At 37.3% G+C, this 27,565-nt stretch overlaps 1 protein-coding gene and 1 long non-coding RNA gene across 2 annotated transcripts; one reads left to right on the top strand and one right to left on the bottom strand.

The window, feature by feature from the left end:
• Positions 1 to 10,732: 10,732 nt before the first annotated feature.
• Positions 10,733 to 17,570, top strand: LOC311070494 (interferon-induced GTP-binding protein Mx3-like; the record flags this gene model as incomplete). Its single annotated transcript, XM_084094373.1, has 12 exons — positions 10,733 to 10,889; positions 10,998 to 11,108; positions 11,669 to 11,823; positions 11,907 to 12,045; positions 12,158 to 12,356; positions 12,997 to 13,093; positions 13,197 to 13,319; positions 13,806 to 13,938; positions 14,060 to 14,203; positions 14,344 to 14,420; positions 14,522 to 14,731; positions 14,817 to 17,570. 12 exons carry the CDS (start codon positions 10,733 to 10,735, stop codon positions 15,045 to 15,047), a joined length of 1,776 nt encoding a protein of 591 aa, XP_083950499.1. The 3' UTR covers positions 15,048 to 17,570.
• On the bottom strand, positions 12,230 to 17,849 carry LOC311070496. Its single transcript, XR_014603676.1, has 3 exons — positions 17,570 to 17,849; positions 13,184 to 13,388; positions 12,230 to 12,364 (listed from the first exon to the last, which is right to left on the bottom strand). It is a non-coding gene; the product is annotated as an uncharacterized lncRNA (long non-coding RNA).
• Between the last annotated feature and the right edge of the window lie 9,716 nt (positions 17,850 to 27,565).

Raw genomic sequence — 27,565 nt, 5'->3', positions numbered from 1 at the left:
TATTTATTGAAAAGACTGGATGGTGTTTATCATGCTGCATTGCGTTTTATAACCAATTCTTGTTCACGTACTCATCATTGTTTGTTGTACAACTATTTGGGTTGGTCCTCTTTATTTCAAAGGAGGAAATCACATATGTTAGTATTTATTGTAAAGACATTGATGGGTATGCTTCCAAATTACATCACTAGTCTTCTATGTTTATGTAGAAAGAACTATAGCACCAGATCATCTAATGGGATTAAATTAGTAGTACCTAGGGTACATTCAGAGCATGGAAAATCATCTTTCGCTTACTATGCCCCATGGCTGTGGAATGAATTTCAAGCTACTGTTCCACTAGAAACAATTCCTCCTTTGAATATATTTAAAAATTCACTGCAGTCCAAAATGAATGAATCATGTTGCTGTTTTACTTAATTTATTGATTTATGATGAATGTTGTACTTTGACTGTCTAGAATGTTTTATATGTGTCATATGTTTGTAAATGTGTGACTTGTAGTATGGCCATCTTGGCCAGGACTCCCTGGAGGAAGAGATTTCTTTAATCTCAATGGGACCTTCCTGGAAAAATAAAGGATAATAAAATAAATAAAAATAAAATCTGTTCGACTTCATGCAGCTCTGTGCAGACCGATCGGCGGCTGACTTGAAGCAGTGCATGCCGGTTAGAAATTTTGTCCGACTTGATACAGCGCTGACGCCACGTGACTGACGTATGCCATCAAAGTACCGCGAGAGCGATTCGAGAGTAGCCGGAGAACTCAGCCAGCGCAGCTTCTCAAGGGCGGCTGCACTCATAGATATCATATAATAAAGGCTAGATGTCTTGTGCGCGCAGCTGGCCAATGGAGGCCGACGTCCGCACCTGGCGGCCTATCTTGTCAGCTCGCTCACTCGTAACATTGTGTTTTAATGGTGCATGTACTTTTTAAATAACCATAACTTGCTCAATTTTCTACCGATTTTCAAACGGATTGGTTTGTTATAAACGTCAGAGATGTAGTTATGATACTGCATACTTATTGTTGGATTACATATTTTATTAAATATTTAATTTAGTTTCCAATATAGACTGAGAAAGTTTAGCAGCGGTTATGATGAGTATATCAAGAGATTCTGGCCAGTCCTGTTGCTCTAAATGAGTCAATTCCTGAGACTTGTCCTTATGCATTTCCTGACCAGTAAGCTCAATGTACAGCTGTGCTTTTGTCTCTGTTATCATGTGAAGGTATGGGTGATACAGTCAGGCTGATTGGATTAGCACACGAATGATTCACTGAGAATCTCACCTTTTGTTCTGCAAATGGCTTTCGGACCCAAATGGCTCTTGGAGCCTTATGCTGATTAAATTAGGATTGGCCAGACCCTCACAGTCTAGGGTGTTACCTTTACCTGTATACTCATTTACATGCTTTGTTTGAATTTGTCTCCACCTTCAAAAGTCCCTCCTCCTAAAATGCCTATAAGACACCATGTAAATTTATATACTTTAGATTATGTTGGACGAATCCGCAGCCGCGCTCAATAAAGAATAACTTCTGTTGAACGCGATCCCAACTGTCTCACTGGTCTCTGCTTTGAAGAAAGAAAACTTTACAACATTATGAATAATTATAATATTATATATTTCAACATGTTCAAGCATCCAGAATTATAGCCACGTTAATAACGTTTGTAAGAAACCAAACCGTTTGTAAATCCGTCAAGATTTCAGCGAGATAAGAGTAGCCTATTTGTGTTCGTGCTGATCACTCACCTTACAGCAGGTACCACAGAACCCGCCAGAAAGCCTGCCTGTGACAAGAAGGCCGCCGGTAATGCCGTTCGAGGCTCAGCTGTAGACATCTAGCCTTATATTGATATCTAAGGCTGCACTTGGCTGCACAATGACTCAGCTGTTCCACGATTGGCCGGATTCACCGCATGACAAAGATGACGTGTGTTTCATGTTTATTCCAAGCGTGCTGCACAAGCCCTGAAAAGTGAAGCCAAAACGTCTCGATCGCCCCCCGGTGGCTGGTCCTAGTATAGGTTTGTAAGCCCTGCCTCCCCGTGTTATTCAACGGGACTTGAGACCAACTAAACAATTTAATTACACTTCAAATATCTTTTTTCCGAAGGTAGTTTCTGTCATTTACTGTAGTTTTTATCACGCTGATGTAAATTCAAGTGTTTGTTTTTAAAATAAGTTTGTTTTTAGTTAGTTATTTGATGCTATAAAAACAGTGGTGTGACGTCATGATTGACAGCTGTGATTGACAGGTTCTCTGAGCAAAGTAGTCACTGAAGCACCAACAGACTTTTTTTCGGGATCTTCTGAGGACTGAGGAGATTGGAGTTTTAAATTTAATATCTAAATTTCTATAATTAATTATGGCCTTGATTTCGCGGCTTTACTTCCTGCTCACTACTGCGCAGGTCTGGTCCCGAAATCGCTACTGCGCAGACTCAAACCCCAAGATGTCAGTGCCATATCGGGATACTGGCAGCTTCAGTTCTCACCAATGGAAGAGAGCGAAGGAGCGTCGTCCATATTTTTTTTTACAGTCTATGGTTTATTCGAACACCTTTAGTTCCTCTAAAGCTCACAAATCAGTTTTTTATAACAGTAAACACTCTTTTCATGTTGTTGCGATGTTATATTGTGTCATGTTTATCAAATTAAAACTGATTAAAAAAACGTAGACTCCACTTCATTGATAGAAGCTTATGTTGAACTTTATTCTTGTTCAAACAGACGCTGTATGAAGCAGTACATAAAGTATTGAATGAAAATGTCTCTGAAACATCTGTGTATTATTTGTCAAATATTGCATTTATTTCACTTCAGCTGTGGTAAAGAATGCGAACACCACGTGAGCGGTAACTACTATGGGAACCAGAAAGTGTCCGACTTCACGTCTCCGTTTGCAGCTACTCTCAGCGATCGGTTACATCCAGCCGCAGCCGATGTCGAACCAGGGGGGCAGTGTTTCGGAAAACATTGAAGCTTCCCCGGGTGCCGCCATTAATTAGCAGACCATCACCTGCTGTTAGCATTCCATTGACTCCCATTCATTTTGGTGTCACTTTGACAGCGAATTACTTCACATCTGAGGCGTTTAAAGACTCCATTTGTCCATTATTTATTTCTAAAGAAACACGAAAATGTATAAAAGGCTCCATTACCTTGTATCTTGCGTTATGGCCCAGTAGAAACAGCTTTTGTAAAAATAGGCTAACGATCGAATCATAACCACGCGACTCTCTGTCACACAGTAGAGAAATTACCGTATGGACAGGAGGAAAAGCTTGCGCGCAATTGGGGGGACGTGGAGGCAAAATGACAAAGTAATTAATCAGAATACTTAGCAAAAGTTGCTCCTATCTCATGGACACCTCCTACTCACACTCTCCATCTCTGCAAGTTTCGGAAGGGAATGATTCAGATTTCTCTTGGCACAGCTACTAAAAGACAGACAGGTTGCTCACGTCACATCTATGTCGTCAAGCTCAGTTTGAGTCTGCGCAGTACGCTCGGCCATCAGGAAGTGAGTGCTTCTAATTGACTTCCCTTTTCTCTGTTGAATCCATAGACAGTAAAAGAAATGGACACAGCGACCCCATTAGATTCAACAGAGAAAAGTGAAGTCAATTAGAAGCACTCACTTCAAAGGTAATGGAGCCTTGTTTCATACATTTTCGTTTTTGTTTAGAAATAAATAATGGACAAATGGAGTCTTTAAACGCCTCAGATGTAAAGTTATTCACTGTCAAAGTGATGCCAAAATGAATGGGAGTCAATGGGATGCTAACAGCAGGTGGGGGTCCGCTGATCAATGGCGGCGCCCGGGGAAGCTTCAATGTTTTATGAAACACTGCCCCCCTGGTTGAATCCAATGGGGTCACTGTGTCCATTTCTTATACTGTCTATGTGTTGAACACACCTATTGTGGCTGCGGTGTGTCACGTGACAATCATGACGCGTCGCCATTGAAACAAGGGGTCAGTTAAAATATTTTTAACTTACGCGTGAAAGGGCTGATTTAAAAAAATATAGATTTAAGTAAACAACAATAGCCCAAGTTTAGAATTTTTTTTAATTGAGACTATAAAAAATAAGTCTGCATCCATTTTTAGGTGTGCCAGCTGCCACTGTGGGTGGCACCGGCACAACACCCGTGGCTACGCCTGGACTGATTCCGTTTACCGAACTTTATCGTCCGGCTTTCGACTACTGTCTGCCATGTACAGAACCGGTTTTGTTCATTAAATGTTCTGATCTTTGCTTTTTTATGTTTTATTTATTATACTGAAAAAAAAATTTGTATATTCATTTATTTAGTTTTTTTTCTTTTTTTTCACAAATGTATGACTTTTGGAAGTGCAATTTGATTACCATATATGCAGTTAGTTTTTTAAAGTTGAATTAACGTAACCTTCTGTAATTTTTACTCTTCAAAGTGTACACTTGCAGGTGTTGATTATAATTAGGCTTATTTACTGATAGCCCCAATAAATAATAATAAGGATAAACAATACTTAAAAAAACGATATAATTATCTAACATCTGACTAATTAAAAATTAACCTCAAAACATAAAATGCTAAATGGGGGGATATGTATAGGCCTATCTAGCATAAAAACCAAAAATTGTCAGAACGTCATCTCTCAGTTGCTGAATGTTGCGCAACAACGTTGCTACATTGTTACAATGTTGCGAGCACACAGACGCCACAAAAGAAATACAATGTGCCCCAGACGTTGCCACAACGTAAATGTGTTTGCTCACGCATATTCCTCACGAAATGATGCATAGGCCTACTTAGCTAAAAAACAAGTCTTTCTTTCTTTCTTTGGTTATGGTGGATTGCAACCAGCTTAAAGGTGCATACCGCCACCTACTGTACAGGAGTGTGTAACATCATGTCTCTGTACCTTAAATTCTACTTATTAATCCGGTATTTTTAAGAAATGTAAATAATGCCTCTCTAGTGTTCCTTATCCCTTCTCTCTCACCTTCTGTTCCCAGTATCCCCATCAAATTCCACTCTCTTCCTGCCTCCTGAACCCTACCCTGAAGTACCCGCCTTTCTAATTTGTGCAATGCACAGTGCAAAATAACATGTTCTGTGTTTTCTGTAACCCCACATTTTTCACAATTATTATTATGCCTTTTCCCCATTAAAAACAAGGTGCTATTCAGTCCTGTGTGATCCACTCTTAATCTTGTTATTAAAATTTCTTCCCTCCTGTTCTTTTCTTTATAATTTTTAATACTGACAGACTTTTGTACTTTATAGTATCCTCTTCCCTTCTTGTTTTCATCCCACCATTTCTGCCATAATTCAATACCTTTCTTCTTGATTATTGCTTTTCCCTCACCTTTTCCCAATGATATAAAAAACAAGTCTATCATCTTTCCAGACTAAATAGTGAAGCAAACAAAAGAGGGTAATGAGAAAAGCAGGTGGGGCAAATTAATCAATAATCAGGTAACAAGATGGGAGGGGCTAGACAATTGACTGGAGAGCACATGGCACAAGGAAATACATGACAAGCCATGTGCTCACAACAAACCAGACTATACTCAAACACATGACAAACCGGGAATGTCAGAGCTCTGTCACCAACCCAAGATGTAACCCAAACAGAAGTGACAGAACTCTGATTATATCTCACAATTTTGAGAAAAGATGTCAGAAATGCAAGATATAAACTCGCAATTATGTGTTATAAAGTCAGAATTGTGTGATATAAAGTCACAATTGCAAGAAAAAAAGTCAGAATTCTGACTTTATAAGACGCAGTTGCGACTTTATTTCACGCAATTCTGACTTTATATCTCACAATTGTGAGAAATAAAGTCATAATTGTGAGATGTAAACTCGCAATTGTGAGATAAAGTCGCAATTATCTTTTAAAATGTTTTATTCTGTGGTGGAAACAAGCTCCCATAGTTTTGTGTATGTCACTCAAAAAACAATTTTTTTTTATTGCCTTCCAAATGTGTGAGGACTAAACAAAAAGGCTATCTTTGTTCCAAATGCTGTAACTTTTGAGTACTTTATGCGAACACCACAAAATTTGATCCAGATGCAGCTCACATTTAGGGGAACTTCCCTAATTTTTCCTCTACCGTATTTCATTCCCGAGTTATTGCTTGTCAAACAAGAAAGATATGCAAAATCATAATAAAAATTATAAAAAAAATTGTCATTTATCAGAAGTTTCTCGGCAGGAGAATGTCCAAATGTAATGTAATTTATATTTTCAAAAAATCTGAAAAGTGTTCTATCAAACGATACCTACCTTTTGACTCCTTTTTATAGTTTTGGAGTTATGAGTCTTTACTTTTTTGTGTCACTCAGACAAAACAACTCTAAAAATGCCTTCAGGGCTTAAGGGGTTAAATTAAAAATGTTTAATTTAAAAATGGCCAGACACGGGACTCTGGAACTAATAGGAGATTCATTTTAGTGACAAACACAGTGGCCCTTCGAGCTCAGTGTGCTGCAATTTAAGAAAACATGCAAATAGACTAAGACGAGCTAATTAAGAAAAAAATCAATCTGACAACACATGCACATGTTCAGAAAAAGCAAACAAAAATGTTTTCAGTGGACATTAGTGCTAAACATGGCTTAGAAACTAGAGAGAATAAAGAAATGATAATTTAAATGTCGTTTTAATGATTTTGAAAGACATTTGACATACCATACATGTATCCTGCTTAATAATAATAATAATAATAATAGTAATAATAATACAGACAAAATATATCCCAGGGTATAGGCTAAAGTAGTGTTGCGTCCCCAACCCTCTAGGATTTAACTCGCCTAAAGGATGCAGCACCGGATTCAGATAATGTCTCTCAACTGAAATATTATAGATATTATTCCCATCTAGTATTTATATTACTTCTGAGTCAAGATATTGTTTACCTTTGTTTTAGAGGATAGGAACAGGGGTGTATTCAAGAAAGCAAGATAGCTGTGAACACGGAGCGGAGAGCACAGCGCACTCACACAGTGTGTGGGAGAAATTTGGAGTTATCTCAGATGAAGAAAACAATATTGTGAAAGGCTTTGCTGCATCCAAAACCTGCCTTAAAGTTTTTGTGTTGGATAGCAGCAAATTGGAATGTGGAATTTTGTGGAAGTTTGCTGAAGGAGATAAAATCTGAGTTCCTTGGCGGGGAATGAGCTATTTTTATAGCCTTTGGCCACGCCCATTCTGGCAGGCTCTGACATGCTAGGGCGCGAAGTGCCCTGATTGGTTTCGCGCGTCTGAGCCGCATCGCCATAGGTTAGTGCAGTTGCTGCAGCACAGCCAATGACCGTATTCGCCATTCGTCTGTGTATGCTGTGCAGCTGCACTGAGTTTTAAAACTACACTGTGTAGGATTTTCTCCCATCTAGCAGTGAAATTGTTTATGACTACCAACTGAATATTACTTTCTAGCCCACCCATTCCGAGGGCGTTTTAACACCTATGGTGGCTGTATTATTTCAAATTTGCCGGCAATTGAGAGTAATCTACCCCTCGCATTTGTCACGGTGCCACTGAGTGTAAAAACGCAAAAGGCAAAGTTTGAATTTCCAGGTATGTCCCTCTTTGGCTAATGTATTTTCAAAATGGAGGCGCAACATGGCTGCCGCCATTCGAGCGACTCGCTCGTATGTATTCTAAATGGCAGATACTACGCTTACGAGAATACTTGATTAGTTGGTAGAAGTAATTACACATTAATGAGCACATATCATTTTGAAAGAAAGTGTTTTTTTGCTAAGAATCAACTCAAAAAATGACACAGTGTAGCTTTAAAGATTTGGCTTCAATATTCTCAAGAAAAGGAGTTTTCCCGTAGCGTAAGCTAACCTTACGCAATAGAAGAGACCTCTCGAAAGGAAACGGGTGGTGTTCTAATAAGGTGATGCATTCTAAAATAACTGTTGCCTTAAACACACGCTGGGGGCTCAGCTAGAATATTTTAAACTGAAAGGATTATTTATGCCAATTATGATAACTTTATATTGTAATTATACATACATCCATGCAGCTTTGTGGCTCAATTTATGGTATAATAATACAATAAATGATTGTGGCAAGCAGGGTAAAGCCCAGGGCTGTGAGAGAACGGCACAAGGCCGGTGGAGTGACTGAGGTGTCGCTCATCATCAATCACATCCCCGCCTCGCGCCGTTCTCTCACGGCCCCAGGCCTCGTCCTGCTTGCCACAATGTTAATACGGTTTTTCATGCTTATGTTCATAATCATTCGAATATGAATTTAAAAACCTCCAAACAATAATTAACAGATCTCAACAAGTGTACAATAATGTATGCATTTATTATTTTTTAGTATTGAAATTCTCGTCCAAGCAGCATTTTGCACTCAGATAATATAAAAGGCATAGTGCCCTCAGACGACCACAATAATAAGATTATTTCCAATATATTAGAAATAATGTTACCATGTGATTTTTGAAGAAAGAAAACCTGTACCATTAAGCTGAAATTAATGCCTAAAAACTGAATTAATACAGTACAATAATGAGATTTGTTTATATACGTCTACAAATGTATGTTTTATCTTTACAGTCAGCAAATGAAGGGAGCAGTTCACAGTCATTTCGAGAAGAGCATTCGTCCATTCATTGATCTGATCGACACTCTGCGGTCAGTTGGCATTCAGAAGGACTTGGCATTACCTACTATTGCAGTGATCGGAGACCAGAGTTCTGGGAAAAGCTCTGTGTTGGAAGCGCTGTCTGGAGTTGCATTACCAAGAGGAAGCGGTGAGGACTGGTTTACTCCCCTTTGGTATTGGAAATTCATATAAACACAATGACCATTTTAGGTAGCCTACACCTCTCCAATTTTGCTCTATTGCACTTCCAGCCTGAAAGGTAGGATGGATCCATGAAATCAAATTGTTTATGCCAAAGTCTGACCCTACCATCTGCATTTCACAACAGAAAGTTGGTCTGGCAGCAACAAACCACTTTAATCAGATTTCATTCGATTGGTTAATCAGATATTTAAATCAACAAGCAGGTGTAAAGGTAAAGTGGTTACCAGATCAGTAATGCATGAGACACATGCAGTTCATTTTCAAGTTTATGAAAGATTTGTAATTCAGAAGTATTTGTTAGGATTAAATAGTTTTTTCTACATTTAAAATGGTTTCTGGAGTCTGGCAGAAGATGCTGTTTTTGGTCTTTTAACTACGAGTAGTCAACTCTGTTACTGATATCAATTCTGTTACAATCAATGTCAACTCTGTTTGTTTTAAGGTTTTGCTTTAAAAATGATCATTATGTGTGTTTTATTGTCAACAAATTGATCAGAAGCTGATAAGCATAAGTAGTATTCTTACATGGAATTTTAAAGGATTTTATTCATTTTTAAAGCTATGTTTAATGATAATGCATACCATCTTTGCAACTTTTTAGTTGAACATGTTGATTTTTTTTACTCCAAAACAATAAGTCTCTATCTTATTAGGCTTAAAGTTGAATTAATGGAAGAAGAGACTAAAGTTATCTTAGGGAAGACATGGTTCTGTTTATTATAAGCTTATACACTTCAGTTTTGTAGTCTGCCACTTTAAATGCTTGAGCTCTTAACTCTTGTGCAACAATTAAAAAAAGTTACACATAAGTCCATAGTGTCAAAAAACTGTCATACAAATTTTAAGCTTGGGAACACAGACTTAAGTTTGGTCTAATTTTTGCTGAAGTTAAAAAAGTGGAAAAAAGTGAAACCAAAAAAAAGTCATAGAAGTTTAAGTTTATGAAAATGATTTAGGAACATTATGAACATTTTTTTATATAAAATGTATATTTTATGAAACATGTTGAACTCTAAAACATATAAATTCAAAGCCATAAATCTAAACAAGTTGTGTTCCAAATTTGATGATGATATCTCAAAAAATGAGCTTTCAGTAAGATTTTGTTTGGGCGTAGTAACAGATTTTCCCCATTAGATGCCAGCAAAACTCGTTTTGCAGTTGAGTTTTTCTCTCAAATATTACAAGCACATTTGTTTTTTATTAATTACACACATACAAACCACGCTCTGACATCCACACCAACACACCCACACAATTATCGCTGCATAATTGATCCAATTGGCTCTATAATATGACGAAGCAGAAAACAGGAATAAAGCGAGTATTTGCTTCATAGGCCAAACCTGAAAAAATGGCACCATCTGGTAAAAAATAGTAAAAAATTAAACTTTGAAGCCTTGCCAACAGAATGAAAGCTTCTTAATAAAGATTGCATTATTTTATAGTTAAATGGCACTGGGATTAAAAATGGAATTTTTGTCCTAAAGGTGCTAAGAGGAACTATATTTTGAAGGAAATGGGGGTTAAATAGTAAAATTTCAATAAAAATGCACACCTGTGCCACATTTTATGCAGTTAGTATTAACACAGGCAAAGTGATAAAAAAAAAAAAAAACTGAAAAAGACAAAAATTGGCTTTCAAAGTTTTTATAGTTTATCAGCTGGAAAAAAACACTCAAGTGTTTGCCACAATATATTTTCTCTATTCCATTAATATCCATATAGTTGTGGTTGGTTTGGACTCTGCTATTCATTTACATGCATAGAATTGTTTTTTAGACATCTTTATCGCTATCGTTATCGTCCATGGTGTGAATGGGACGATAGGAATTAAAGATTTAGAGGCTTTAATTCCTTAAGAATTAAAGAATGATTACTTTTGTCAGCACATGCACATTTCTAACTGGACTGTGTTTGTTATAGGAATTGTCACCAGATGTCCACTAGAGCTGAGGCTGAAGAAGGTTACTGGTGGAGCCAAATGGAAGGCTGTTCTATCCTACGGTAAAAAGAGGACTGAATTTGTGGATCCGTCATTTGTTGCAGGTTTATAAACTGCTTGCAGTCTCTTTTGCGTTCTTAACTTGATGGTTTTTTGCAACTGACTCGAAATGATCAATCTTACAACTGAATTTAAATTCTGAAATTTTGCAGGTCCTATTAAAGCCGGCAAATTGGCAATTGGAAAGGTAGCATATCCATCTTATGATTTGAAGAAATTTGAATTTGGAGATCCTTCATTAGTTGAAAAACATGTTGCAGCAGGTTAGTAAATCTGCAGGAAAACTCCTTTCTTTTCAGAGTTACTAGAACATAATATAGAGATCAAAATCTCAAGCTGCAGTCACAATCAGTAAATACATATAAAAATGTGTTTTGTCTTATAAAATTGATGGCTGTTGTCTTGGATGCTGATTCAGTCAATTAAATGTATTATTCCAGTTCATCATATCACTGCACACAACTCAAATTGCATAGCAACATATTATATGAAGGGCTATAGGTGCATGCACGCCATGTCATAATTATGAGATTCCGAATTGTAAAAAACACCCATGTCCTCGTAGAAATTCGTAATTAGAAGCAGAGAGGCCGCTTTACCCCCTGACTGCTGTAATTCATTTTGGTATTGAAAGTGTTGCCATAGAAACACATAATTCTGAGTCTGAATATAACCAAAGTCACTTTAAGGCAACTCATTTCTCTTTGAATGGGAAAATATGTATCAATGAAAGAGGTAAAGGGAAGCTTCAGGCTCATGCTGCTTTAAAGGACATATTTTTTCTTATAAACACAGTTAATTTTGCAGTGTGTGTGTTGTGCAGCCCAGAATGAGCTGGCAGGAAAGGGGGTAGGAATATGTGATGAGCTCATCACTTTAGAGGTCATGTCACCAGATGTGTGTGACCTCACACTGATCGATCTACCTGGAATTGCCAGAGTCCCAGTAAAAGGACAACCAGAGGATATTGGACACCAGGTGAGCAGCATAATCTGATTTTGCGCACCACATTTCAGTACCATAGACATCCAGTTTTAAAACTATGTCTTCATGTCTTGCAGATCAAACATCTGATTATGAAATATATTGAGAAGCAAGAGACTATAAACCTGGTAGTGGTTCCTTGTAACACTGACATTGCAACAACAGAAGCATTAAAAATGGCACAAGAAGTAGATCCTGAGGGCAGAAGAACTCTCGGTAACGAAATAGATGATCTGCACAAAACATAACATTAAATATCTTTGAGGATTTAAGGGACTTCAAATCATCAAATGGACTTTTGACAAAAAACATTTTTTCATTCTCACAGCCATTTTGACCAAGCCAGATCTCATAGACAAGGGAACAGAGAAGGACATTCTGGCTATTGTCCACAACAAAGTGATTCCTCTCCGCAAAGGTTACACCATGGTGAAGTGTAGAGGACAACAGCAGATCGATGAGAACATTCCTCTGGAGGAGGCGACACAAATAGAGAGAGATTTCTTCCAAAACCATGACCATTTCAGGTTACAGTCTGAAAATAATATAATTAAACTTTTAGCATGTCATTTCTAAATTCAAATTCATTTTATGTTTTGAGGTGTATAAAGTAAGTAACAAAGAAGTAACAAAAACAACAACAACAACAAAAAAAAACATTCAGGGTGACAACTGTCCTGATATAAGTAAGAAAGAAAACACACTTAAGAATGAAATTAATGAAAAGAAAACCTTAAATAGTTTGGCATAATCTTTTAGTAAAACTTCTTTGGCTTCTTTTAGTAAAACTTAAAGCTTCACTGCTTATTAATATTCTTGGAAAAAAGTTTATCCACAAAATCATATGGCCATATGGCATGAAAAAAAAAAAATATCACAGAAAGAAGCCTTGCAGACCCTTAAGACTGTATCAAGGTTACTAAGTCTCATATATTTCACCTTTATGTGACAAGGCAAAGTTAGTTCAGATTGGAAAATGTCATGTGGTATAACTCCCCCAAAACCAATAAAAACCCTAACCCTAACTTTTATTAATGTTAGATTTTTGTGATGTTCACTTTGTCCATTATTATTTTTTCAAGAATACCTGTTTGCCAAGGTACAGTAGGCAAAATGAGCTAAAGTAAATCCCATCTAAACTAAGTGCCTTCTCTTGTTCTACTACAGAGACCTCTTACCGCCTCCAAAAAAATTGAGTGAGGGTAAAGCGACTATTGAATGTCTTGCTGTCAAGCTGACTCAGAATCTTGTTGATCATATCAAAGTAAGTTTTTAAATGTCTCAAACTAAAAGTCCTAAATTTGGTGAACTGCATTTGTGGTTTGTGAGAAACTATAACCAAATTGTTTCTTACCTATCTTTGTCAGAAATGGCTGCCACTGCTCAATAAGCGGATTAAGACAAAGTTGTGGGATGTGAAGAAAGAGCTTAAGGAGTACGAGACTGGACCACCAGAAGATCTTGAGGGAGCCAAACGGTTCCTCGCTGAAGTAGGACCTCAAGTCATTACATCTTCTTGCTTAGGATAATTATGATTAGGGGTTCAAGATGCTGGAACCCTATGAAATGGAATGTAAACATTTATTAATATACATATTGTGAAACAGACAGATCTTTTCATCCATAAAATTAGCAGCCCTTTAAAAAGATAAAAACACAGAATACAGAAAAAAGTCAAAATTGCGAGATACATTTTTGTGTGTGTTTCTTAGGAAAAAAAGAATAAGAAAATATTAAATCAGAATTGTGAATAATATTTTTTGCAATTACATTAACATCAAGCTAAAAGAAGTAAATGTTTATAAAGCAAGGTTCATTCTGTTTAAATCCACTATGCTTTGTCTCATGCCTTGTGTGAACAGCCCCTGAAAATGTTCTCTGTTCAGATAATACCTCTTTTACCTCCTCAGAAGATTCACTTTTGCTGTATAATGATATTGTAAAAGGCTAATGAAACATTTTTTTTTTCTTCACAGACCCTAAAAAGATTCAATGATCAAATCAACTCTTTATCATCAGGGGAACAGATGAGTGAGGAAAATTTGTTTGTCCAGCTTCGGGCTGAATTCAAGAAGTGGAATGATCATCTTAACAGCACAAAAACATCCTGTCAGTTTATTTACAACATGCAACAACTTTGAATTCACTGTTGTTGTTGTTTTATTAGAGTTCTGATAAAAATGAAAAAGTCAGTTAATTTCATAAGAAACCCATTTTGTTTCCAAACAAGTCAGCAATTCAAAAGAGTTGAGCCAGAAAAACAGAGGGAGGGAACTGCTCGGATTCAGTAACTACAGAGTGTTCGAGTCGGTTCTGCAAAAACATGTGGCCAAACTTAAGAAGCCAGCTGTTGAATTACTCAATATCACCAAAGGTACCATCACAAAAGACTTTATGGTTATTGTGGAGAGCCTCCATTATAAAACCAAAAGATTAGATCACAAATTTAATGACATTAATAGTTTTAACAAATGTGGCTGTTTGTCTTCTTGACTTGATGTATTTCTCCTGAAGACATCATCATCACACATTTGACTGACGTGGTGAATCAGTGTTTCAGAAACTTCTCTGTCCTTCAAAACACTGCTAAGGTAATTATTGCTTCTAATTGGTGGATCCAATTCAGTTTCCAGTTTAATCAAGTTCTCTTTCCTCTCTACTTTTTCATTTGACTTTTTCATTTTGCCCATAGGACAAAATCAACAACATTCAGTTAACCCAGCAGGAAAAGACGGAGCAGAGGATCTCAGAGCAGTTTGAAATGGAAAACAGGGTCTACGCTCAAGATCCCATCTACATTAAGTACTTGAATGAGATTACGAATGAGATGTTTTCAGAAGATCAGTTACCCTTCTTTGACAAAAAGTGCAAGTACAGTAATATGCTGGAGGCGTATTATGAGGTAGATATTCTTAGTTATCAGAAACAAATAGCAGTGCAGTGTATGTGCATGTGAAAGTAACTTAGTATCTATATTCTTCTTTCAGGTTGTGGTGCAACGAATGGCTGACCAACTGCCCATGATGATCCAATTTTTCATGTTGACGCAGACTGCTGAGCTCCTGTCTACTGACATGTTGATTTTACTGGATGGGGCAAATGTGCGCGAGCTCCTGTTTGAGGACTCTGAAGTCAGCAGAAGGCGCAAAGACCTACGAGAGCGCCGGGATCGTTTGAGTGCTGCTCAGAAAGCACTTAGCACTTTTTCTACTGACTAGAGGGTATCTGAAAATACATATAATGTATCTATGTCAATCTTATAATGTATCTGACAACTTCTAAACAAACATCCATTTTCCATAAATAAACCTATAAAATTTTCTAAAGAATATTAAAATATACATTAACCCACATCTTATACTTTTTGATTGTTTCCATGTTACTCACAAAATGGGCTAAAGCAGGGCCGATACATAAAAGCTTCAGGCGTTATCTACAAGTTAAGGTCTAAGTTAAGATTAGGTCTAACTTGACATGTATAATTTTTTGGCTTATATAAAATGTTTAAAAATATGCACACACACACACACACAAAAATATATATATTTTTTGTGTGTGTGTGTGTGTGTGTGTGTGTGTGCGTGTGTGTGTGTGTGCATATTTTTAAATGTTTTATATGAGCCAAAAAATTATACATGTCAAGTTAGACCTAATCTTAAGTTTAGGTCTATATATATATATATAATTTTTGAGGGACAGTGAAAAATGGTGGCGGTGCATTCAATCACTGTAGTTCAGCGAGTATGTAAGACTGGAGTCAAGCCGTCTGGCTTAGAGAAGGTATACTCTTTGAGAAATCAAAGGACATTTCTGAAAATTAACATTTGAAATTGCAAATTGTAAAGAAATATTGCAAGAGGCTCAAGGCGTGATTTGTAGTCAGATCGGCCCCAGACGTAATCCAGACACTCAGCATTATGTATTTTTATGTATTATGTTTTTTTCTGTATTTCTGAGCATTTGATGTTTTGTATTGATTATTTTTAAATTTGATTATGTATTGGCATAATACATTTACCTGAATATTAATAAATTGTAACATTTGAATTTATTCTTACTTACTCTGAAATTATTAACTCTAGTAGATTACTTGAATTCCTTAACACCACAAATCTACGCTCAGGTTAGTTAACAGGCTAAAATACAGCTTAGGTGGAACAGAGACTGAAGACTGATGTTTTAGAGCTCTGACTAACACATTGGCATTAGTCATGTATAGTTAAATAGAATAATAAAAAGTAGATAAATTATTATATAATTGTCAATAATCAATTGGCATTCTAACCTAAATTTGAGTTGTGATAAAATGGAGTCAGCTAACAGTTTAATTGGAATTAAATTACTTTGCCGCACTAAAAAAGACAGAATGTGCAGAAACCTTCATCCGCTCATCGGAAACCATCGTTGGGCAGATCGGACGGGCCCTACAAGAACAATACATAACGTATAATACATTTTTATTAAACTTTTGGTAAACTTTTTTAGATAGTGAAGCTAGTCTGAAACTAGGCCTGACAAAAATAAGCCAGCTCTCTGTACACAACTCCATATGTCATTTGATAATCAACTTCCTGACAGACAGACAGACAGACAGACAGGCAGCAGCTCGTGAGGCTGGGAAAACTTCCAACATCTAGCACTGGTGCTCAACTAGGATGTGTGCTCTTCCCAATGCTCTTCTCCCTCTACTGCTTTGACACCTTTGTCAAACACCCTTGCCAAACCTATAGGACTTGTACATCTGCAGAGTGAAGAAATGGGCATGAATCATCATCACACACCTTCTCAACAGCCTGTTTGCACTTCTGCACTCAGACATTACAGATCTCTGTGCACTAGAACATCTAGGTATAAAAACAGTTATTTCCCTCAGGCTATCTCCTCCTTAAATAGTTAGCATACCAATAACTGCCAGTTTTTATATATGAATAATTCAATACTCTTATTACATTTTTGCCGTCTGAGTTAGGCAATATAGATACTATGTAAATGCATATTTTTATTTATACAGTTGTACAGGACATAATGCACACACCTGTAAAGTGATATAAAACCTGATATAAACCTGACATAGTTCAGTTGTATAATACATCTGCGATGCTAACATACACCCATTTCTAATGGATGAAAACTTGGCCTGGAAGAGAGGTCATCAGGTGGTCCCCAACCTTCACTGGGTGTTTTGACCCTTAACCACAACACCCTCCAGTTGGCGGGTCAGCAGTGACTGGCCAGGTCACTGCCCCTCTCCTCCAGGCTTCCAGCTTGTGTCCTCTCTCTTGTGCCAGAGCCAACAGGAGGCTCTCTCTGACGCTTCTCCCAGCTTACGAACGGCTGCTTTCCTCAAGTGGCCTCTCAATCCAACCTTTGTCAATAGATTCCACACAGATTGAGCTGGGAATCCTCAACACCCGACTTCCACCGTAATCAGCCATGTTGGTTCAGCCTCTTCATCCTCTCTGCATGTATTTTCCTTCAGCTTCCACATACTGAGTTTGAGAAATGGCTTTTCCCTTTCTACATGCACGGGCTATGTGTCCAATTTTGGAGCAGGTATGACACTTTTCATTTTTAAATCTGCAGTCACGTGCTAAGTGTTTTCCCCCACATCGGTAGCATGTCTGTTGTTGTGTCCCAAAGTAATTTTTTACTCCTTTTTTGCCTTTGCTTTGTGCTTTATTATCATTTTGTCGTCTAAACTGTCCTTCTCAGAAAAGCTTGCACTTGACAGGGCATTTACCTGATGAGGCTCGCTGTGTCCAGAAAATTCCATTAATTTCTTTGACGCCAGTTCCATTGCTACTGCAATCTCACAAGCCTTTGGGAAGGTCAGATCCTTTTCAGACAGCAACCTGCGCTGCACGGCATCCGAGCGTAATCCACATACAAAACGATCTCTCAGCGCATCATCCAGGTATTGTCCAAAAACACAGGTAGCTGATAGCTGCCTCAAAGCCACCACATAATCAGAGACAGTTTCACTCTCTTTCTGGTTACGCTTCTGGAACCGAAACCGTTCCGCGATTACAATCGGTGCCGGCTTGTAATGTGTGCTCAGTGCTCTCACCAGATCAGCGTACTCATAGCACTCGGTACTGTTGGCGACACCAGATTCTTCAGCAGCTTATAAGCATCAGCCCCAATCACCGAGAGAAACACACACACCTTCTTTTCATCCTTGATTTCATTTGCCAACATCCACTGTTCCAGACGTTCCAGATATGACTCAAAATCCTCCTTTGCGTCATTGTATTCATCCACACGACCGATTGGCACAGCCATGGCTGATTTTTTCCGATGCTAACTACTAATCCAACACGTGCCTGGTTCCTCCGGATTTTTTTTTTTTTTTTTACTACGACCAGTGTACGTGACTCTTACAGTCCATTTATGCCGTGGTATTCATTTAATATCCTCGTCGCCATTTGTGGTGTATCGTGTGGAAGACAATAAACAGACTGAGCAGAACTACCGTAACACGTCTTTTTTTCTTTTTTTTTTTTGCGTTCACATGCCTTTATTTTATTTTTATTTTTTTCCATTTTTTTTTTCGTAACACGTCTTTACTCTGTTGTTTTAGTGAACAGACTCACAACTACGGATTCCGCATTGGCTCAAATATTGTTTGCCAAACAATACTTAAAGGAGAAGTTCACTTTTAAAATGAAAATTCTGTCATCATATACTCACCCTCATGTTGTTTCAAACCTGTATGAATTTCTTTCTTCTGCTGAACAGAAAGGAAGATATTTTGAAGAATATCAGTAACCAGGCAGTTTTTGGGTCCCATTGACTTCCATAGTAGGAAAAAAATATACTATGGAAGTCAATGGGACCCAAAAACTGTCTGGTTACTGATATTCTTCAAAATATCTTCCTTTCTGTTCAGCAGAAGAAAGAAATTCATACAGGTTTGAAACAACATGAGGGTGATTATATGATGACAGAATTTTAATTTTAAAAGTGAACTTCTCCTTTAACACAACCACTGCCATTTCAATAATGACCCCAAGGTGGCAGCCTTAACCTGTCAATACACAAGTCTATTACAGTTCTTAAACATTTTTTTTAATGTGAAGAACATTTTATACACTAGCATCCTTTTCCATAAAGAACCTTCTTTTTTGGATAAAAAATGTTCCATGGACGTTACTATTCTTAATAGCTGGTTAGCAAGATATTTGGAATAAACTAAACCACCTTACAAAAAGTGCTTTGTCATTTTCAACAGATGAATCTTGAATGAGGATAAACTAATTGATAAAGAGTTTTTTTTATCCAAAAACTGTTCTTCTGTGGCATCACTGTGAACCCCACTGTGTGAGTGTAGAAAACTGGTTGAAATTGAAAACAAAATCTGACCAATAAACAGTGAATCAAGTCTTTCAGAATAATTTTTGGGAACACAAAGTTCAATTAGAAAAACAGACAGTAACCTGAAATGGTCATGGTTTTGGAAGAAATCTCTCTCTATTTGTGTCGCCTCCTCCAGAGGAATTTTCTCATCGATCTGCTGTTGTCCTCTACACTTCACCATGATGTAACCTTTGTGGAGAGGAATCACTTTGTTGTGGACAATAGCAAGAATGTCCTTCTCTGTTCCCTTGTCTATGAGATTTGGCTTGGTCAAAATAGCTGTAAAATGAGAATGAAAAATTGATAAGATAAAACTTTATTAATCCCTCATTTGCCACCACTGCACATGACAAACAACACAAATAGACAATTGAACATTAAAAAGAACAACAATCAATACATGCAAAAAATTACACAACTTAATTAAAAACCTAACTATTAAACTATTAAATGTCTTGCTGTCAAACTGACACAAAATCTTGTTGATCATATCAAAGTAAGTTTTTAAATGTCTCACTCTAAAGGCCTGTTTACACTTAACATCAATTTACTGTAGATGTTTTGCAAAAATTCAGATAGATTGTGAGACTATAATAAATCATGTTTTTTTCATCCATCTTTGCCAGAAATCACTGCCACAGCTCACTGAGCAGATAAAAACTCAGTTGTGGGAAGTGAAGAAGGAGCTCAGTGAGTGTGAGGCTGGACCGCCACTGGACACGCCGGTTTCACACTGCATGCATTAGCAGAGCGTAAGCAGCGCAGTAGCAGTGCATATGGTGAGCAGGAGCAGGACACGCGCGTTTTGCTTTCACACTGGCAGCGTTTGTCACGCGTGCCTAAACTGCGGGTTTTGTACAGACAGAGTAGGCTACTCTATAATGGATAAGTTGGCATTGCTTTATTTCGTTTTCAAATACATTTAAGAGAAAATACTTGTCAAGAAGCTTATTTTATTAATAATTTCATTTATATAACTTTTGGTTCATCTATGTTTTTATTGTTCGGGCAACAAGTTTGTTTTTGGACATTTGTTTTCTTTTTAAACTGCTGTTGGTCATTTGATTGACTGTTTAAAACACAATAGATATATTCAATGCGCTTTTTGGGTAAAACTGCGGTGTATTTTGGCCATGATCAATGCATTGTCACTTTAATTCAGCGTAAGCGGCGCAGCAAAAATAGACCAGGCGCCGAAACTATCGCGGCACTGCTGCTCCTGCTCTGCTCCTGCTACGCGCTGCAGCGCCGCCTCTGCGTGCGGTGTGAATGCTCTAATCTGTTAACATGGGCGCCGGAAAAAATACGCTTACGCTCTGCTAATGCGTGCAGTGTGAAACCGGCATTATAATTCTGCGTCATTGTCCGCGTTGACGCGCATGCAGTGGGAGCGTGTGAAACCCGAGGGAGCAGTCCTAGCAGACCAATCACAGCGCTTCTGTCCGTGTAGAGTTGACGCATTGTTACATTTTTGGAGAGGTGCATGTCAGGGTACGCCGAAGGGTACGCGCACTACACACAGCCTACACTACAGGCCTCATTCTTCAGCGTCGGAGCCTATACGCCGTAGGCAACGTGTTGGTTTTAATTTATACTTCTGCGTCGTTGTCCGCGTTGACGCGCACCTAGGGAGCATGTGAAACCCCGAGGGAGGGGTTCTGGCAGACCAATCACAGCGCTTGCGTCCATGTAGAATTGACACTTTGTTACATTTTTGGAGAGGTGCACGTCAGGGTACGCCGTAGGGTACGCGCGCTACACACAGCCTACGACGTAGCTACGGCGGCAGTTCGACGCAGAAGTATAAATAGGCATGCAAAATAGACATATCTCAAATAACGTCAGATTGATTTTAGATTTATTAGACTACTCTGAGCTAGTTCATGAAGACAGTTTTATTCTTTTCTTAGACTTTTATAAAGCCTTCGATTCCTTAGAGCACGATTTTATAATGGAAACCCTAAAAAAGTTCGGTTTTGGTCAGTTCTTTTGCAGATCGGTCCAAACTTTGTACACTAATGGAAACGGTTCTATTAAATTAGGCAATGGTACATCCCCAAGATTTGACTTAAAGCGTGGAGTACGGCAAGGGTGTCCTCTTTCTGCTTACCTGTTCCTTCTCGCTGCCCAACTTCTTAATTTACACATTAAAAACAGTCCTATTAAAGGCATTAGTGTTGCAAATAATCATATTTTAATCAGTCAGTTGGCGGATGATACAGCCCTGTTTCTGGCAGATGCTTCACAGGTTTCAGTTGCGATTAACCTTATTCGCTCTTTTTCCAAAGCTTCCGGTCTCACCCTCAATCTTAGCAAATGTGAACTGTTACCAGTGAATAACTGCTCTGCTTCCGTAGTGTGTAATATCCCTGTAAGAGATTCAGTCACATATCTTGGTGTTCATATCACTAAAGATAGAGAAGCCAGAGGTAAGTTAAACTTTTTTCCCCTCATTGAAAAAACTCAAAAAGTTTTCAACCGATGGTTACAAAGAGATCTTTCTTTGAAAGGCAGAGTTCTAATCACCAAGGCGGAAGGTATTTCTCGTTTAACCTATGCTGCTCAGTCACTACATGTAGATAACTCCTTTTGTATATCTGTCGATAAGATGCTATTTAATTTTCTATGGAAAAATAAAACTCACTATATTCGTAAGTCCGTAGTTCTGAATTCTTACAACAAAGGGGGCTTAAATTTCATAGACTTTAGCTCTCTCAACAACACATTCAAAATAAATTGGATCAAGCAATATCTCAAACACCCTACATCCATCTGGAATTTTATTTCTCATCATGTCTTTTCACAGTTAGGTGGCCTAAAATTTATTCTGCTCTGTAACTATAAAATACAAAAAATCCCAGTTAAACTCTCCAATTTCCATCAACAGGCTCTTCTAGCATGGGCTTTGCTTTACAAGCACAACTTTTCTCCACAGAGGTGTTATATATGGAACAACTTTAATATTGTTTATAAGAACAAGTCGCTTTTTTACGATAATTGGTTCAACAACGGTATTTTATTAGTCAGTCAGCTCTTTAATAAGAATGGACTACTATACAGTTATTCAGAATTTCTTGCCAAATATAAGATTCCAGTAAGCCCAAAAGAATTTTCTATAGTTTTTGATGCTGTGCCCTCAGGTCTTCGTATGTTGTTCAGGTCAATTGATATCTCTCCGCCATTATCAATGTCACCTCCAGATCCAACTCTACTTCCGTTAGGTAAAGTCTGTTTCTCTTCCTATAAAGCATCGAATTCCAAAATTAGATCCTGGTTTCAAGCGGACCTAGTCTCTATTTCTCCTGCATCCTTCTATTGGAATAAGTTTGACCTTAATATAGACTGGAAAAAAGTCTGGTCCCTACCCCAGAAGTTCCTTTTAACTAACAAAATTAAAGAAGTCTCGTTCAAGCTACACAGGTTTTACCCCACAAATGTATGCCTAATTAAGTATAAGAGTGACATTGATGTGAAATGCTCATTTTGTGGCTTACATCCTGAAACTATTTCACATTTATTTTGGTCTTGTGAATTCACATATAAGCTTTGGAAAGACATTAATTCTTTTTTAGTTGACAATATTCTTTCTGAGTTATCCCTGTACTACAAAAATGTAATTTTTGGTTGTTTTAGTGACTGTGGAAAGGACAATGATGCGCTCTTTCTAGTAAACCTAATTTTATTTGTTGCCAAATTTCATATCCATAAATGCAAATTTAGTAATAAAAAACCACTTTTTTCGGTGCTAAAAACTGAAATGGAACAATATATTTCTACCGTCTCTTCCATACAAAACAAAAAAGCTGTTAAAACTGTGACCATTTGTACTATGTTTAATGTGTTTATTTGATTAGTAATCTTGTGTTTTGCTCATTATCTGTGTAGTTTATTTATTTTTTTATTTTTTTATTTTTTTTATTTTTGTGTATGTTGTTTTTTTTTCTCTTTCTTTTTTATGTATTTCTTTAACTTTTGCTTCTCTGGTTGTATTGTTGATTATCTTCAATAAAGTTTGTCAAAAAAAAAAAAAAAAAAAAAAGTATAAATAGGCCTTACGACGTAGCTACGGCACGTTCGACGCAGAAGTATAAAACAGGCTAAAACAGGCTTCAGGGAGCCAAACAGTTCCTCATTAAAGTAGGATCTCAAGTCATATCATCTTCTTGCTTCTGAGAATTATCATTTGGAGTTCAAGCTGCTAGAACCATATTGTGTTTGTTGTGATTTTCTCCTTCTTCCTTATGTAACGGCTCTAAAAATAACTTGGCGTCAGAGATAGTCCCAAATCTCATCACTGTTCAGGCACATGTACACCCACTGTCTGACACTAGGTGGTGCTATGGTTATGGTAGAGTTCGTATTCTAAATTATTTTCTCACCCAAATGTCTTTTTCTACCTCCCCAGAGACAACACTTTTGCCGTAAAATGATAATGTGTAATAACATTAATATTAATATAATAATAATATGAATATTTAATAATGTTCATGTAACAAATATTTTCTCTTTATCACAGATCCTAACAAGATTCAATGATCAAATCTACTCCTTATCATCAGGGGAGCTGATTAATGCAGAAAATTTATTTTATTCACAATTCATCAACTCACACATTGGTTATAGTAAATAAGCTCAAGCATGATTGCTTGATGTGCAAGAACCAATGAGGTTATTGTGTGTTACGCAGCACGTTTGAGCTTCCTCAAGAAGGTTGAGCTTCTGTTGATGTTCTCTGATCAATGTTTAAATGTGAAAAAAGCCTAAATTCAGTGTCTGTTCATCATTTAAAGTGATCTTGTCTCTTCAGAAATTTTTTACTAAACCGCTCTATTCATATGGATTATTTTTATGATCTCTTTCTGAACTTTTTGAAGTGTCAAAGTGGTAGTGGTAGGTTTTTAATAACATGAGGGTGAGTAAATGATGACAAAATTTATTTTTTTTTGATGAAAATATCTATCTTTGCAATGATAATCAACATTATGCCACTAATGCTTTTAATTGAACTGAATTTGTACTGATCCCTTTAATACTCTTTCCTCTGTACTTCTTTATTTGAAACCACAAAATCTACAATATTCAGTCAAGTCAGGAAGACAAAACGGAGCAGAGGATCTTAAAGCAGTTTGAAATGGAAAACATGGTCTACACTCAAGATCCCATCTACTTGAAGTTCTTGAGTGAGATTAGCGAAGACACATTTTCAGAAGATCAGTTACCTGTCTTTGACATAAAGAGCAAGTACAGTGAAATGCTCCAGGCATATTATGAGGTAGATATTCTTTCAGTAACAAATATAATTGTTTTTCTCCAAGACTGAATGGACTGCAGTACTCTTTGTTTGTCTTTCAGATTGTGGTGCAGTGAATGGCTGACCAACTGCCCATGATGATCTCATTTTTCATGTTGAAGCAGACTGCTCAGCTCCTGTCTACTGACATATTGAGTTTACTGGATGGGGCAAATGTGAGTGAGCTCCTGTTTGAGGACACAGAAGTTGGTACAAGTTCTAACAGTGATCTAGATTCCTACAGGCTCGCTTGGACCGTTTAACTGCTACTCAGGAAGTACTTAGTGATTTTAATTGAGGGACCTACTGACTTGTCATGTCTGTTTTTGGCTGGAACATGCATACCTTGTTATTTCTCCCGTGAAACTCCCGTTATTTGTATGGCCCAAACGTCGTTATATGAATAATCACATCAATATATTATTCCAAGGTTGTCCAGTTGCCAGATCTTGTATGAAACCCGTCCTACTCGCGCAATCAACACATCATACAAATTTCAACCCATTTGTGAGCTCAACCTGGCAACCTAGGCCTACAACCCAGTTGTGCCGTCGATATCTGCGCAGGTAGTAGACGCGGGAAGTTGAATAAGCATTACTGGTAGAAATGGGAAAAGACTCAGTGGTAAGTAAATATTTAATGCAATTAACGCAACATCCATTTTTTTCTGTCATCCTTTGGCTGCATGCCATTATATGATGCACTTTTATTCTTGCTAATGCTTTTAAACCATTCAAGCCATATCTTAGGCTACTTATTTTATAAAACTTTAAAAGTGGAAAGCGCATCACTCATTCCTGTGAATACATTTGACATCGCAGTCTGACCTTAACGGAAATAAATATCCTACGCCAAAAATACTAGAGAAAAAGTGCTCAGATTTGTAAACCGCACAGTTGCTTTGGTTTTTCAATCCGTACCCGTTTCGCCCCTTAGCTCAAAAGGGACTCAACAAAAATAGGGACACACGAGAAAGCCAAAATAGAATGCAAAATTTATTAACAAAATAGAACTATACAGAAAAAAAAAAACTACGTACAAAGGTAACAGTGAGCAAATTCATAATCCGTGCACGCTTTCGGAATCGTTGTTTTGTAAATCGTTCTTTCGCAATAGTTGTTTGTAATATTCAGTTCCTGTGAAAAATTGTGAAATACTGTTCCAGTAGGTGAAGTTACACAACAATAGCTGATTGATTACATAACAATATTTGGATGTAATATTCAGTTTCAGTGAAAATCTGTTCCAGTTAATGGGAGTATACACAGGTGATGTGTAATTTTCAGTACCAGTAAACTCCACCCGCTGGAATAGTTTCTTACAGTAACTGAATATTACACAACATCACCTGTTCAGTTTTGAAAACTGTAGCCTACTCACAGATTTGTGGCCTATACCTTATTTTAGAAATCTGTTTTTCTGTATATTGATTTGTTGTGTATTGTTAAGATGGATACAACTGTCTTAACTGAATTTTTCTATGATTTGGCAATGGGGTGTGTAAAGATGACATGAAACCGCATGTGGTTGAACTGAAACCCCCCCAGGCCTCCCGTATTTTGGTACCCAAATTTTGTATGAACATGTCATGTGATTTCTTGATCTCCTCATGCGTTCGTCTTCTTTTAATGTCTTATGGCGGTTGTCAAACCAGTTTATGGTACATATTCCATCACCTACTGGGATGGAGTGTGAGGTGTTGATATCAAGAATAAATGTAAAACCTATATTTCATTATATAACTGTGATTTTCAGAATATTTATAAGAGTTTTATGACCTTTATAAGAACTGTTTAGCACATTCTGTAATTAATGAGAATTAATGCCAGCAGATTTTAACTCCTCTTAACTGGAGTCTTTCACAATCAAATGCCCTACTTTTAATCAACACATGATATGAAGCTCTAGCATAAGTTCTGCCGGGAAGACTCAATTGTTACGTCACTTATTACCTTCTCATCTATCCAATCATATTCCTATACTTGTGGTATAAAAGATGGGTACTTACACATGTCTGAGTTCGCAGATGCTGACGCTTCAATTCACCTCCATCCTCCCCACTACCACCAAGATGGGTCCAACTTTGTGAAAGTATATTATACTAATATCTTGGTTTTTTTATGCATCTCTCTTGCCACGTCTTTCTGAAACCTACTTTAAATCTTTAATTTACTCTTCTTTCAAGGGTATGTGCACTGTATGCTTAAGAGCCTTTTTGATCCACCTCCTCATTTCCCTCCACTCCAACATGAGCCGGCACCCATAAAAAAACTGCTATAATTCTCAGTTGGCATATTCTGTACAAACTTTGTAGTTATTCTATTTTTATAATCATTGATTATTCTACCATAATCAATTGATGATGTAATCAATACACAGTATACCCTTTTTAGAGAATGCCTTGTGGTTGTCACACACCAATCCACTCCTGCCACTCCTGCCTCTAAATGCTTTTGTCGTGTGATCAATACAGCCAGACGTTACACACTCCCAGATACCTATAGTGATACTTGCTCTAATGTTTGTTTATATAACTTTAATTTAACTTTAGGAGTTTTTTGTTTTTGGAAAAACATATTACCTTTGTTTTTCCCTTTTTTTCTTTTCCATTGAGCATTGTCATCCCTGTATAGTGTTTTTTTCTATTCCTGATTCAATTTCCCCAAAAATATCATAATATTAAAAAAAGATGGGGCTACAAACACTACTTTGAGGGGTTCCATGGTCTATTTGATAAATAACAGAGAAGTCAGAACCTACTGTACTCTCACTTGTATTGTTCGTTCTTGCAGGAAATCCATAACTAGGTTTGGGTGTTGTTTGGGATTTTTACTAGCCTGGTAATACCAAACTCTGCTCGTAGACAGAGTCTGGCATGGCACAATTGAAAAGCGGGGGGCGCTTGTCTGAAGTTTAAAATCATTGGTTACCCGTAAGCCAATCACATAACGTTTGGTTATGGCGTGTGTTATGCGCATGCTCAGCCGCATCTAACTTCCACTGTAAACACATGTATGATGCGAAAACAAAACCATCGAGCGAAATACCGGAGTAAACATGGCTGTGAATGACTTTTGCAGATTATGTGAA

The sequence above is a fragment of the Abramis brama genome (genome assembly GCF_963993115.1).
Source record: "Abramis brama genome assembly, chromosome: 20".
In the NCBI taxonomy this organism is placed as follows: domain Eukaryota; kingdom Metazoa; phylum Chordata; class Actinopteri; order Cypriniformes; family Leuciscidae; genus Abramis; species Abramis brama.
The sequence above is the reverse complement of the archived record's forward strand: the minus strand, read 5'-3'. Positions and strand labels throughout refer to the sequence as shown.